The sequence below is a fragment of the Neovison vison genome, chromosome 2 (genome assembly GCF_020171115.1).
Source record: "Neovison vison isolate M4711 chromosome 2, ASM_NN_V1, whole genome shotgun sequence".
NCBI lineage: Eukaryota > Metazoa > Chordata > Mammalia > Carnivora > Mustelidae > Neogale > Neogale vison.
The window spans coordinates 79,465,053-79,480,471 of record NC_058092.1 but is presented as its reverse complement, the minus strand read 5'-3'; the positions used below and the strand labels follow the sequence as shown (position 1 = coordinate 79,480,471).

General features: G+C 38.4%; 1 protein-coding gene across 3 annotated transcripts in view; it reads right to left on the bottom strand.

The window, feature by feature from the left end:
* MTF2 (metal response element binding transcription factor 2) overlaps positions 1-11,029 on the bottom strand; it is a 60,730-nt gene extending 49,701 nt beyond the window's left edge. For 2 of the 3 annotated variants that reach the window (XM_044238695.1, XM_044238696.1), the window contains exon 1: positions 10,753-11,029. In XM_044238695.1, coding sequence (XP_044094630.1) covers positions 10,753-10,757 — 5 coding nt within the window. In that variant the 5' untranslated portion in view covers positions 10,758-11,029. The remainder of the gene's footprint in view (positions 1-10,752) is intronic. The other variant, XM_044238694.1, reaches the window with a different exon arrangement.
* Between the last annotated feature and the right edge of the window lie 4,390 nt (positions 11,030-15,419).

Sequence of the window (15,419 nt, the reverse complement as noted above, 5' to 3'; positions counted from 1 at the left end):
CTTTAATCTAAACTGTATCCTTGTTTCATTTTAACAGGGTATTTTTTTAAACCAACTGTCTTCTGACTTCTAAGCTGAATGGTTACATGCTACACATTCTGGATTTGTCTTATTGTTTCCTCATGATTAAAGTCAGGTTAAACAGTTTTAGCAAAAACAAGAAACTGATGATGCTGTGTGTTGACTTGTTCTGTGTGTGGATTTGTGTGACCCCTTCAAAATCCTGCTTACCCCACAAAGGCAGAGTAAATGGCTATGTTGTTCAACAATGTATTTCTAGCATCTAAGACAATGTCCCACATAGGAAGTCCTCAATAATATTTGCTGAACAAATAAGAAAACGAATTCTGCATAGCATATAGTACCAAGTATTCAAGAGTGGAAACCAACAGATATTTGTTGATGTTAATTTATGTTTAACAGGTAATGCTGTTAGGATCCAAAACTGTATTATGAGAACATTTTGAAATTTAGTAGAAGTCTATTTTCAGCAACAGGTAAATGCTCTTGTTTGTTTTGTTTCAAGTTTTTATTTAAATTTTAGTTAGTTAACATAACAGTATATTCGTTTCTAGAATTTAGTGATTAATCACGTACAAGTAACACCCAGTGCTCATCACAGCAAGTGCCCCCCATCTTCCTTCCCTCCAGCAACCCTCAGTTTGTTCTCTATAGCTAAGAATCTGTTTTATGGTTCACCTCTCTCATTTTTTTTTCTCCAATGTTCATCTGTTTTGTTTCCTAAATTCCTCGTATGAGTGAAATCATGTGGTATTTGTCTTTCACTGACTGACTTATTTTGCTTAACAAAATACACTCCAGCTCCATTCACATCATTGCATATGGCAAGATTTCATTCTTTCTTATGGCTAAGTAATATTCCATTGTCTGTGTGTGTGTACAAACACACACAACACCACCTCTTCTTTATTCATTCATCAGGTGATGGATATTTGGGCTCTTTCCATGATTTGGCTATTACTGATGCTACTATAAACATCAAGGTCCATATGTCCCTTCAAATCAGTGTTTTTGTATCCTCTGGGTAAATACCTGGTAGTGCACTTGCTGGATCTTCAAGTAGTTCTATTTTTAGCTTTTTGAGGAACCTCCATACTGTTCCAGAGTGGCTGCATCAGTTTACATTCCTACCAGGAGAATAAAAGGGTTCCCCCTTTCTCTCCACTCTTGCCAGTATCTGTTGTTTCCTACAGTGTTAATTTTAGCCATTCTGACAGGAGTGAGGTGGTATTTCATTGTAGTTTTGATTTGTATTTCCCAGATGATGAATGATGTTGAGCATCTTTTCATGTTTCTGTAAACCATCCATAGTCCTTCTTTGGAAAAATGTCTATTCATGTCTCCTGCCCATTTCTTAACTGGATTATTTGTTTTTTAGGTATTGAGTTCGGTAAGTTCTCTATAGATTTTGAATACTAACCCTTCATTAGATATATCATTTGCAAATACCTTGTTCCATTCCAAAGGTTGCCCTTTAATTTTGCTGACCGTTTTCCAGTAGGTAAGTGCTCTTAACCAGAGGTGCATAAAATGCTACCTACCTACTAATGGAGAATTTGTGCGGATTGCTATCAAAAAGTCCTCAGAAAGTCAACAGAGGGGTTCAAGCACTCATAAAAGATTAATGTTGAGGACAGGAGGGAATGACACTCTCTTCTCAATGAAAATTGGTTTATTTAGTTCCTATATGTTTAGAGCACCTCGGTATTAGAAAACTAATTCTAAGGGAAAAAAAGAAACAAAAATCTCTCTCAGGAATAGTTAAGTGTTACATGTGCTGGCCACTCCTCAGAGAGCTGAAAGTTCAAAATTATTAAGATCTGGTCTCCTGGCCTCTGGGAACTTGAAATCAGGAGAAAGTTGACACTCACGTATTTTTCAAAAAGCTTAGGTGCTATACTGAGACATACAAGCAAAGTTATTAATGCACAACAAAAATTATTTTCTTTTAAAAAAATCACTTTTGTTACGTACAAACCTTCAAGAACAGGAAATTAGTGGAAGGTCTATTGGTCATGCAACTTCTTCACTCAAAGGTAGAGGTTTATTTCAGAGAAAACAGAGCTACAAACATGAAATTCCTCAACTTATCCTTCCCCTAAACCTATCCAAAAGAGCACATACCTAATTCACTTCTGTGAAGAAGACATACCTCTTTTCTCCATTATTAGAGAGTAATCTCACTTTATCAATTACCTGCTCTATTTTAAATCTTAATTTTGCATGATGTAAATATGCCATAATCAAAGTCAAATTAAAAACAAAAACAGTTCTTAAAAATTATTCCTACATTTTTCTCATTATTTCACCAATAAAATTTTAAAAATACATTCCACTTAATCCATTACAAATTGACTGTCCTGATTACTTTTAACAATTACATCAAAGACCTCCAAATGACCAAATACCAGACAATGCTCTAATTTCAGTTCTCACCATACTCCATCTTTGTGTAATAACTGATGGTCATGACCTTTTTCTTAAAATTCACTTTCTCTGGTTTCTGAGAATTTTATCACCTATATTAAGTGACTCTTCTGCCTCCCTTCTGATGTCTCCATACTGACTCTTCCTCCCCTGCCAACCCTTTAACATTGGGAGTGGTCTAGGGTTCCCTTCTTTTGTCCTACATGTTCTGCTTGTCTTAAATGTTCTCCTAATGCCTCACTTAATTTTTTTAAAAAGACATTATTTATTTTGGGGGGGGAGAGAGAGCATGTGAGACAGACCATGAGCAGGGAAGAGGGAGAAGCAGACTCCCCAATGAGCAGGGAGTCTATTCAGGACTCAATCCCAGGGGGACGCTACCCTACTTCACTTAATTTTTATCTGTTAACAACTTCTACATCTCCAGCCCCACCCTGTCTCACAAGCTTCAGACTCTTACTGCCAATTTCCTACTAGACATCTCAACCTGGATTCTCCCAGAACCTTTACCTTAACCAAACTGACATCTTCTTCAAATTCCTCCTCTTTCTCCAGTTAATGCCTCTAATTAAGTTAATGCCATTATTGGGGCGCCTGGGTGGCTCAGTGGGTTAAGCCGCTGCCTTCGGCTCAGGTCATGATCTCAGGGTCCTGGGATCGAGCCCCGCATCCGGCTCTCTGCACAGCGGGGAGCCTGCTTCCCTCTCTCTCTCTCTGCCTGCCTCTCCATCTACTTGTGATTTCTCTCTTGTCAAATAAATAAATAAAATCTTTTAAAAAAAAGTTAATGCCATTATTGTCTCACGAGTTCTTAATCTGAAAACTATTATTTGATTCTTCCCTCTTCCTGACCCTCCAAATATTCACCAAGTCCTAAGTATTCCTTAAAGATCACCTCTCAAAAATCCCTACAACCACTACCTTATTTCAGGATTTCAGGTCATTATCAGCTCAGCTCTTGTCTGCACTACTACCATATATTTCCCTAACTGATCTTTCTGCTACCAACCCATGCACTTTCAATCTGCAGTGTAGAAAACCTGCTTTAATCACTCGTTCACCTAAACAGCTCCAACTGTTGGTCCTACTGCCCAGAGAAGTCATTAGCTAAAGGACAATTTTCACATTTTAACTCTATGAAATGTAGATCTGTGTTATAACTGGTGAAATAGTCACCAACTAGCCAGGCAGTATGAGTAAAGTACTCCTCATTGCCAATACATACGAATACACTAAGAGCATCAGCATCAAAACATAGAGAAATGGTGTTCACAGCCAATGGTGAGGAAATACTAAAGAAAATACTGAGGCATCCTTTATCCATACAGACACCAAATGGTTTTGGGAGAAGGTGCGGTACACAGTAAATCAGACATGTTCAGCTGGTTTCCCAAACTGAGAATCAAGAATAGACCTGTTTGAGTTAATGAATAATCTGCAGTACAGCCGAGCACCAATTTTTATATAATTACTTCAATTCTCATATAGATTTGCTTAAGAAATACTGTCACCAATACTCAAGACAAAACCAAATTGACACTGTGAGGAAGCTATGCTACAAAATTGAAAAAATGATTCGGAATCCACACACACCATAAACCCTACTAGAATAAACCAGATCAACAAAGTTGCAGAATACAAGATTAATATGCAACAATCAAATGCATTTCTACATGCTACCAATGCATAATCTGAATGAAATTAAGGAAAAAGTTTCATTTGCAACAACACCAAAAAAGAACAAAATACTTAGGAATAAATCTGACAACAAAAAAATGTAAGGCCTGGGGCTCCTGGGATCGAGCTCCATATCGGGCTCTCTGCTCAGCAGGGAGCCTGCTTCCCCCCCCTCCCCCGCCCCACCTCTCTGCCTGCCTCTCTGCCTACTTGTCATCTCTGTCTGTAAATAAATAATAATTTAAAAAAAAAAGGCTTGTACAATGAAAACTACACAACAAAGAAAGCAATTAAATAAAACCTACATAATTGGAAAGAAATTATCCCATGTTTCTGGATGTTAACATTCTTAAGATGGCAATTATTTCCCAAGTCCATCTACAGATCCATTACAATATCTATTAAAACCCCAGCTGCACCTGCTCTGGAAAGATTGAGAGACTGCTCCTAATATTCATATAGAAGAACAAGAAACCCAGAATACCCAAATAATACTGAAAAAGAAGTAAACCAAAGGACTCATACGTCCCCATTTCAAAAATTTTTTTTTTTTTAAGATTTTATTTTATTTATTTGAGAGAGAGAGACAGTGAGAGAGAGCATGAGCGAGGAGAAGGTCAGAGGGAGAAGCAGACTCCCCATGGAGCTGGGAGCCCGATGTGGGACTCGATCCCGGGACTCCAGGATCACGCCCTGAGCCGGAGGCAGTCGTTTAACCAACTGCGCCACCCAGGCGTCCCTCAAAAGTTAATACAAAGTAACAGTAATCAAGACATTATTATGCCGCTGCCTTCGGCTCAGGTCATGATCTCAGAGTCCTGGGATCGAGTCCCGCATCGGGCTCTCTGCTCAGCAGGGAGCCTGCTTCCCTCTCTCTCTCTCTGCCTGCCTCTCTGTCTACTTGTGATTTCTCTGTCAAATAAATAAATAAAATCTTTAAAAAAAAAAAAAAGACATTATTATGCAAGCATAAGGACACATAAGTGGAATAAAATTCATAATCTGAAAACAAATCCTTACATTTATATTCAACTGGTCTTTGAAAAGACTGTCAAAACAATACAATGGGAAAGAAGAGTCTTTTTAACAAATGGTTCAGGGAAATTGGCATTTGCACCTAAAAAAAAAAAAAGGAAGCAGACACCTGCTGGACACCTACTTCACACCACATACAAAAATTAACTCCAGGGGCGCCTGGGTGGCTCAGTGGGTTAAAGCCTTTGCCTTTGGTTCAGGTCATGGTGTCAGGGTCCTGGGATGGAGCCCCACATCAGGCTCTCTGCTCAGCAGGGAGACTGCTTCATCCTCTCTCCCTGCCTGCCTCTCGGACTGCCTGTAATCTCTGTCTACAAAATAAATAAATATTTTTTAAAAAATTAACTAAAAATGGGGCAAAGATTAAATTTAAGAGCTAAAATTATATAATTCTTTTTTAAAATATTTTATTTATTTGAGAGACAGAGTGAGCGAGAGAGCGCACAAATTGGAGGGAGAGGCAGAGAAGAAAGGGAAAAGCAGGCTCCCCACTAAGCAGGGAGCCCAATGCAGGGCTCAATTCCAAGATCCTGGCAGGATCATGACCCCAGCCGTAGGCAGACACTCAACCAACTGAGCCACCCAGGCACCCCTAAAATTATGTAATTCTTAGAAAAAAACATAGGAGTAAATCTGTGTTACCCTGTGTTAGGCAACATTTTCTTAGATATAACATCAAAAGCGTAAGCCCCACATCCGCATCCAGCTCCCTGCTCAGCAGGAAGCCTGCCTCTCCTTCCCCCTCTGCCTGGTGCTCCCCAGGCTTTTGCTCTCTCTGTCAAATAAATAAATAAAACCTTTAAAAAAAAAAAAAAAAAGCAAAGCATAACAAAAAAAAAGGACAAATTAGACTTCATCAAAATTAAAGCCTTCTGTGCATCACAAGACATCATCAAATGAAAGAACTTGAAGAACAGGAGAAAAAAGTTGCAAACCACACATCTGATAAGGGACTTCTATCCAAACCACATAAACAATGCTTACAACTCAACAATGAAAACATAAATAATCCAATTTTTTAAATGGGCAAAGGACCTAAATAGACCTTTCTCCAAAGGTATAAAAAAGGCCAATAACTACATGGAAAAGGTGCTCAACATCACTAGTCATCAGGATAATGCAAACCAAAACCACAATGAGATACAACTGCACACCCACTAGAATGCTTATAACCAAAAGACAGACAAGTACTGGTAAGGATGTAGAGAAACTGGAACCCTCAGAGCTGCAGGTGAGACTGCAAAAAGGTGTAGGCTCTTTGGAAAACAGTTCGGCAGTTTTTTGAAATGTTAAATACAGAGGTGTCACCTGACCCAGCAATTCTACTCCTAGATATGTACCCAAGAGAAATGAACCACAAGTTCACACAAATCCAGTAATGAACATTCGCTGCAAATAAAAAACTATTAACTGCAAAAAGTGGAAACAACCAAATGCCCAACAACTAATAAATAGATTAACAAAACGAAATATATATCCATACAAAGAAACATATTTTGGCCTTAAAAAGGAATGATACATGCTATAACATGGATGTATCTGAAAACATTATGCTAGGTGAAAGAAGCCAGACACAAAAGGCCACATATTATATGGTTCCATTTACATGAAATGTCCAGGATAGGCAAAATATAAACACAGAAGATTGGTTAGAGGTTGCCAGGGGTAGTGGGAGGGAATAATGGGAAAGTGACTGCTAATGGTTTAACCATTTTTAACCATGCTAAGGCTTTAACCCATTTTCATTTTGGGCTGATGAAAATGTCCTGAAATTAGATAATGGTGATGGTTGTACAACTCTGTGAATATACTAAAAAAAAAAAAAATCAGTAAATTTTACCTTAAAAGGGTACAAACAAGTGAATTATATATATATAAATGATAGATTAATAACCTCAATAAAGTCATTTACAAAGTATACAGTTAATGTATGTAAATTTTACCTTAAAAAGCTTTTTAAAATAACAAAAACAACGGAGAGGAGTGGTGAGTGCATAGAGATACAGATGAAACAAGCATGGATACAAAAAGTTTATACTATTCTGTTCCCTTAGTATATGACTTCTAAATTTTCCTTAATAAAAAGTTTTACTGATATACTAAAAAAACAAGTAATTGTTTAAAAATAACAATGTAGGGGCGCCTGGGTGGCTCAGTGGGTTAAGCCTCTGCCTTCAGCTCAGGTCATGATCTCAGGGTCCTGGGACTGAGCCCCCCCATCGGGTTCTCTGCTCGACAAGGAACCTGCTTCCCCCCCTCTCTCTCTGCCTACTTGTGATCTCTGTCAAATAAACAAATAAAATCTTAAAAAATAAAAAAATGTAAACTAACTTTCTTAACATCAATCTTTGTTGTTGTTTGACAAAGGAAACAGATTCATATATTAAAAGATCAGAGAAGGGGCACTTGGATGGCTGTCATTTAAGCCTCTGACTCGGCTCAGGTCATTATCAGGGTCCTGGTAGGGAGCCCTGAGCTGGGCTCTGCGTTCAGTGGGGACTCTGCTTCTCCCTCTCCCTCTGTCACATCTCCTCCCACATCCCCCCATCACATCTTCCCCCCACCATGCTCACTTGCAAGTAAATAAATAAAATCTTTAAAAAAATAATAAAAGATCACAGAAGTTGCTACCTTCTTCATTCTTTTGTAGAGATATGACAGAAAACTAGGTGTGAGGCAAAAATGAAGAATACTTTACCTTAAAAATGTACATAAAGAATTTCAATCCTTAGTTCCAAGACAGTTCCTTACCCTTGGGTTCCTGTGGTTTCCATGATTATTAGATGTGACAATTTTTTTTTTAAATTTGACAAAGGGAGAAGTACACAGAGAGGCTGGCGGGGGTGGGGGTGGGGTCGATCCCAGGTCCCTGAGATCATGACCTGAGCCAAAGGCAGAGGAGTAACCTACTGAGCCAACCAGGCACCCTTAGCTGTGACAATTCTTAATAAATAAATGCAGTAACCCAATACTATGCTGTCTAATACAGCAGCCACTAGCTACATATGGTCATTTAAAATTTAGTTCTAATTAGTTGAATTATAAATCCAGTTCTCAGTCACACCAGCTATATGTCTAGTATTCAACATCCACATGCGGCTTTGGCTACCACAGTGCATAGATGAGATACAGTACACTGCCATCAGTGCAGAAAATTCTATTAAAAAGCACTACACCAATACATAAAAAATACCCACACAGAAATTTATACATTTTTTTAAAGATTTTATTTATTTATTTGACAGATCACAAGTAGGCAGAGAGGCAGGGAGAGAGAGAGAGGAGAAAGCAGGCTCCCCACTGAGCAGAGAGCCTGATGCAGGGCTGGATCCCAGGACCCTGAGATCATGACCTGAACTGAGGCAGAGGCTTTAACCCACTGAGCCACCCAGGCGCCCCAGAAATTTATACATTCTAATTTAGTGTTGTTATACTGCATTTTAATGCAACAAACCCTGAAAAACAAGGAAAACAAAGCATAAAAATATCAACCAAAGAATATTATTCATGGAAGTCCAGACTAATTAAAACAGCAGTTCAATTTTACTTCCAGAACCACCCAGCTACAGATATTGGCCATGACAACATCTCAGGTGCAAATTTCCCTATCTGTTAAAATAGATTATTACTATATCACCAGTTTCCTAAAGCCAGATATAAAGATTATGCTGAAATAAGAATAAAGCAAATTACCCTTTCAGTCAAGGATCTAATGAAGGTGTATTTATAAATCAACAACATCAAAAAATTTATGACCCACACCAAAATACACAGAATAAAATCCCTTTCCAAACTGAGCTTTGCGGCAACTAGCATAATTAAAAACATCACTAAATATATTTTGTTTCAACCAGAAAAAATTTTAACTGGATGACTTCTATACTTCTAGTTCTAAAATTGTGTATTTCATCCTGATAGGTAGGTATAGATTTCCGTTAATGCCATTAACATGAATATGCAGCATCAGGAAACAGGTGCACTCTTAATTCAAATATTTTTAGAATATTTTTAGCACTTTAAAAGAAACCTGAAGGTGAGCAAATTTAAAATGTGAATTCGAATATGCTTTTATATTTAGGAACCTAAAAAACAAAAACAATTTCACCTTGTATTCCCTCTCAAGCTATAACTGCAAATGGTTGGAGTGTCAGTAACATTCTAAATATCAAGAATGAAATGTTCTATGTTAAGAAATTTAAAATCAACTCTTTCCCTGCCAAAATTACTGGGCACCTAAAGCTGTGAGTCAAAATGGCTCCACATAAAGCATTTCCAAGCCTTTGAAAAGGTCACTTAAAAATATAAGTACATTTTACTTTACCCTTATAAAATACTTTCAGATTCAGTCTTTGCAATCTACTGCCCAAAACAAAACAACACAAAAAGGGAATTCTCAAGAGAAAATGAAAACATGGAAATTGAAACCAGCGTGTAAGCAACCTATACAGAAGGGTCACATGGAATCAATGCTGTAGGAGAAAGTTACTACTATCGCAGCATCTGAAGTCAAATTAAATCAGGCACTATTTACATATTTCTAGTTCTGTACTGACCTCATACGGTACTTTCTGACGTTATACACAGGCCTACCTAAGTCTGCATATTTTTATTTGTAAATGGGTCTAACTTTAACGTAAGTTAAATATTTTAAAGAATAGAATAACATTCCATATCCCTTTTCCATTGTTCACGAACCCTCACTGTTCGTCAGATCACCCCGATAAATCCATCTGTTCCCTCTAGTTGCTTCCAAAAAAAAAAAAAAAAAAATTCTAGCAACCAAAGACACCAGATTGTAAAACACACACTCAGAGTTAAGAGTTCTGGCACTACCAAAATATGTTAAGAAATCTTGGCAAATCAGTTAAAATCCCTTGAACCGTAATTACCTCAGTTGTAAAAATGAATAATACATATCTACATCCGAGGAGGGATGAGTTAGATTTCATTGTCCGCTCCAAATATTAGGTGTCTCTCTCCCATCTCACATTTTCCCTCCCCTTTCACCCCTTTAAAGCTTTCAGGGTTTGCTTCCAGGCTCAACTTAGTATTTCTCTTACCCACGTACTCCATCCTGCCCTTCTACTCAGCCCCTTACTCCAATTCCATACAATTCCACCACCCTCCGGTTCCAAGCTGCTACTTCCCTTTGCGCCCCCTAAGGTCCTAGGCAGCACCTTCATTCAGCTCCCCACGTCTCCCTCAGTCCGCATTTCCTAACGGCTCCTCCCCTCGGTTCCCCACCCCCTCATCACCAGGTTCATCCTGCCCCTCCAACCGTCTCCCGCCCCCAGGTTCCTTCCTGCCCCTCCAAACACAGCTTCCCCGTCTCAACGTTTCATCTTGGTCCTCCAACCGACTTCCCCAATGCCTTGCTCGCTCCCTATTTTATCCAACACCTAAATGACCACACCATTCTATCCATCCTTTTCAACATATACATAAATGCAAGGGACCCACATACACACACTGGAGATCCCACCCCCACTTCGATCCTCCATCTTTCCCTTTTATACTTGCTTCCTTTCTTCCTTCTCCCCCCCACCCCCACCTCCTCCGGAAGAGCGTGGTTCCCAGGCCAAGGTCTCTCACCTCATTCGGTCACTTCAGTGGTGCCAACCGCTTCATACAGGAAAAAACAACCTATCACGTCCCCTTGGGCGCTTCCCCTGCGAGTCCAAGCACTTACTGGGCACCCGCCCCACCGGGCACCCCGCACATGCACACGCTTAAACCGAGGTCCTGGGGACGATGGTTGAGAGCAGAGTGAGCCTTCTTACACCGGCCTCAAACACAGCCCACTTCTTTACAGCCCTTCGCCATTTTGGTTTCCCGCGGACCGCCGGTGCATTCTGGGTGCGCGGAGCGACTCTGGTGCCGAATGGCAGCTCTCCAGGGCAGCGAGTGGGCGGGGACTGTGCAGCAAGCGCGGAAGAACACCGCGCTCTGCGTCCCTGTCCGAAACTGAACAAAGAAGGACTCTTTCACGTAGCGGTGGGAGTAAGTCCTTCCGCCGCCGGCGCTAACACAATAGTGATCGCTGCGTTCCTGTCCGTATGCTATGTTACTGCTGTTTTCTCTTGTAAAGGAAAGTGTCGTGTCTAGTCTGCGTTGTGCATTTTTTATTTCCGGAAAAATGCAGCAGTGCGCTCTATATCTGGTCTTGCCGACTTCCTTTCATTATCTTAGATAAAACACGTTTCTTCTGTCTTTACCTGGAGGCCTGCTGTTCGAATTTCCTTCACCGAGGAGACCCTGGATGTCAGAATTAAATTTTGCTCTGCGATTATAGTCCAGTCCCAAATTCCTTATCAGGAGCGCCTTGCGTAGAAGATTTTCGGAATTTTTTTTTCCTTGACAGTGAAAGTTTTTGTGTACCTGCTTTGCAATCATTCCTAATTGTGATGAAATCTGAGAATAATACCGTGCAAAGTGATTTATTTTAGGAATACAGAACTTTTCTCATATTAGGGCAAACCCTTAGCCTGCCAATATTCTGCTGCCGACCGGAAGCCCATATGACAAACTGGAAGGGCATGCTTAGTTACAACCCAACTCCTAGTAGCCACCTGGAGTACCTTTGTTCATAATTTTGTCAAAATATATTTTTTTAATTTTAAAATTATTTTATGTTTTTGTCTCATTATATAACAGGGATAATTAATACAAGGATAAATTAATACAGGTTTCTTTTCTCTCAGAAGAAGTACATCTTGGGCCTAAACTCACTTTGCTCACATTTCAAAAACGATTCTCCCGCCCATAATCTCAGGATCTGGCAAATAAATATTTGTTCTATCCAAACCATTCAACATTTTAAATATTTTAGTCATACTTTCTACTCCTTTGCTTCTCCTAATAATTCTAATCAAATTTAAGTCTGTCTGAATACAGCCTCTGCTACCTTTCAAGTTTCACTTTCTCTGAATTCTATTATAGTTTCTCATAAATTCCTCTTCCATGCCCTTAACACTTTTGGTTGAGAAGAGTTTTGACTTAAAAAAAGTAAATACAGTTCACAAATGAATAAGGATATTACACAAATGGATATATTTGCTGTGCAGCAAAGCCTAATCATAGAACATAAGTTCTGGAGAACATTTGGTCTAAGCTCTCAGTGTTTCTCTCAAGGGGTCATCAAGCCACAACTTAAACATCTTCAGTAGTTCAGTTGCTCAGAGTAATTTCAATTTCATCAATCCTAGTAATTAGAAAATTCTTCCATCTATAAATGTATAATCTGCCTTTTTTTTTAAGATTTTTATTTATTTATTTGACAGAGATCACAAGTAGGCAGAGAGGCAGGCAGTAAGAAAGGAAGGGAAGCAGGCTCCCCTCTGAGAAGAGATACACACCCACCCACCCACCCTACCCCATGCAGGGCTGGATCCCAGGACCCTGGGATCATGACCTGAGCGGAAGGCAGGGGCTTTAACCCACTGAGCCACCCAGGTGCCCCTATTAATCTGCTTTCTTATGTTTCCCATTTAATGGTCTAACTTTTGGCCTCTTTAGCCACAGAAAAGTATTCTAATCCCTTATACATTACAGAAGCAATGATGCCTATTAAAAAAAAAAAGAAAGAAAGAAAAAGCTTGTCGTTTTTCTAAAGTGCATCAATTTAATTTAAGGAAACCAGGTGCTCAGGGTATCGAAGTCACTGACGGAGTCATGGTATAACATAAAGAGTATCCATAACTCGGGGCTTAGAAATTTCAACTACGCAACATGCAATAGATTAGGACTTTACATAGATGTGGGTATTATCTAGGTGTATCGGTGGGACAAGGTGAGCCTAGGATCCTCTTCTGCCATCTTCCAGACTTCTGCCAAAAGTCTTGGAGTAGAACTTCAAAAAGAAATGTGTCAAGTGTCTCAGAAATAAAATCAAAGAAACTCTAGTCAGAGCAAACGGTACTCTTTACTGTTGTTATTTATTTATATCATAGTCGTTAGGACTGTTCTGGTTCTCCTTTCTTCCAGACATAGTACAATTTCACTTATTACATCCTTGAAGGTAGGCATGGCCATGTATCTCGTTTTTACCAATAAAATGGGAGGAGAGGGATGTGTATCGTTTCCCAGGAAAAGCTTTAAGGGGCAGAGGCACATTCCCTTTCCCTCTGTTGTGGTGATAATGGAATCATGTATTAAAATAGAACATGTGTCACTTCAGGTCCCTAAATGACAACAATAAGCAGAAACTAGAGTTGTGCAACCACCAGCACAGTAAGTTTTAAAACATTTCTACCACCCAAAAAATATCCATTTTTCCCATTTGTAATCAATCACTGTTCCTATTCCCAATCCCAGACAATGTTATGTATCTCCGCAGGTTTGTCTTTCTAGCCTTTTTATATAAATGGACTCCTATAATATATAGTCTATTGATCTGGCTTGTTTCACTCATCACAAGGTTTTGAAATACATCACTGTTATAACACATATCTGTAGTTCTTCCTTTCGTATTGCTGAATAGTATTCCATTGCATGAATGTAATATATTTTGCTTTATCCTTTCACCAGTTGATGCACATTTCAATTATTTCCAATTTTTAGCTATTATCAGTAATGCTGCTGTGAAACTTTGTGTACAAGTCTTTGTGTAGATGCTTGTTTTTATTTTTCTTGGATATTCTCCTAGAAATGGAATTGTTATGTTGTATGATATATTATGTTTAACTTTTTGAGAGAACATGTAATCAATGCATGAGGGTTTCAACTTCTCCATATCCTCATCAATACTTGGTATTATCTGTCTTAGTTAAATTGAAGGTTAAGTTATTTAACTTTCTACCATGACCTAACTGTACTATCTTCAACTCAGCAAAACCATTCCCCAGTCAAATGTATGATTATCCTACCTCTTGGAAGATTCCTTTCAGACTCTCTCTCATCTTTTGCTAATAGAACTCAGAGTCCCTCTTCTCTCTCTCTCTCCCTCCCTCCTACTTTACTCCATAAATACTGAATGAATGTCATCTTGTTTTTTGGTTATGTTTCTATTTATACAAAGAATTAAAGAACTATTGTCTCCAGTGGGAGTGAACTGGTTTCTCATTGTGGTTTCAGTTTTTATTTCCCTAATGGCTAACGATATTTAGCATCTTTTCATGTGCTCATTAGCTGGCTATTCTTATATCTTTGGTAAAGCACACACTCAAATCTTTTACCCATTTTTTAATGGACTGTTTGTCCAGTTATTATCAAGTTATAAGCTCTCTACATATCCTGGATACAAGTCCTTTACCAGATACATGATTTGCAAATATTTGTTTCCACTCCATGGCTGGTCTTTTCATTTTCTTAATGGTGTTTTTGAAGCTCAAAAGTTTTGGATTTATCAAAAGATAAATCCAATTTATCTTTTTTTTAATGCCATATGCTTTAGAGGTTACATCTTAGAACTCTCTGCCTGACCCAAGATCACGAACATTTTCTATTGTGTTTTTTCTAGAAGTTTTATAGGTTTGCTCTTGCATAGTTTATGATTCATTTGAGTTACCTTTTGTGTACACTATGAGGTATGGGTCTCTACTAATCTTTTTTGCATATACATACTCAATTGGAGGAAATAAAATTTAGTTGTAATAAGCCACTGCAATTTGAAATGGTCTGCCATCCAGCATATTTTATGTGTACCATTTATTATGACTGATACAACCTAGATATGTTAATATGGAACAGAACTCAGTAATGATATTAAATCTCTACCATAATCAGAACCAAAAATAAAAAATATGAAAATTTGAGTGGAGTATTCAAACATTAAATAATTCTCAATATTTAACATTGAAAAGTCACAGGGAAGTTAAAAAATACTTAATTTACAAACCTAAAGTCTCCCAATTATGACCTATTACCATCTCATGGAAAACAGCTAGAAGACCTTTAACATGGTCCATTGTGCTGAGGTAAAAATGCAAATCATCAGACAAATCAGAAAGGTCAAAGAAAGACATGCTGTGTCCTTGTAGTTGGCTTTCATAAGTCTAGAAAGGGAACTAGAACTGAAAAAGAAAAAAAAAATGATTTCATAATAACCAAAGGACTTGTTAAAAATCCCTTTTCTTTTTTATCCAAAGCTTAAACATCCATATATAACAAGAACAACTGCTTTTAAAACAGCTATTTGTTGTAAAAAGTGTCTATAGTTGACCCTTAAACAACACATGAGTGAGTGACACCGACCCCACCCCCACCCGGCAGAGTTGAAAATCCATTGTATAACTTTCAGTCCTAAAACACTTAACTACTGT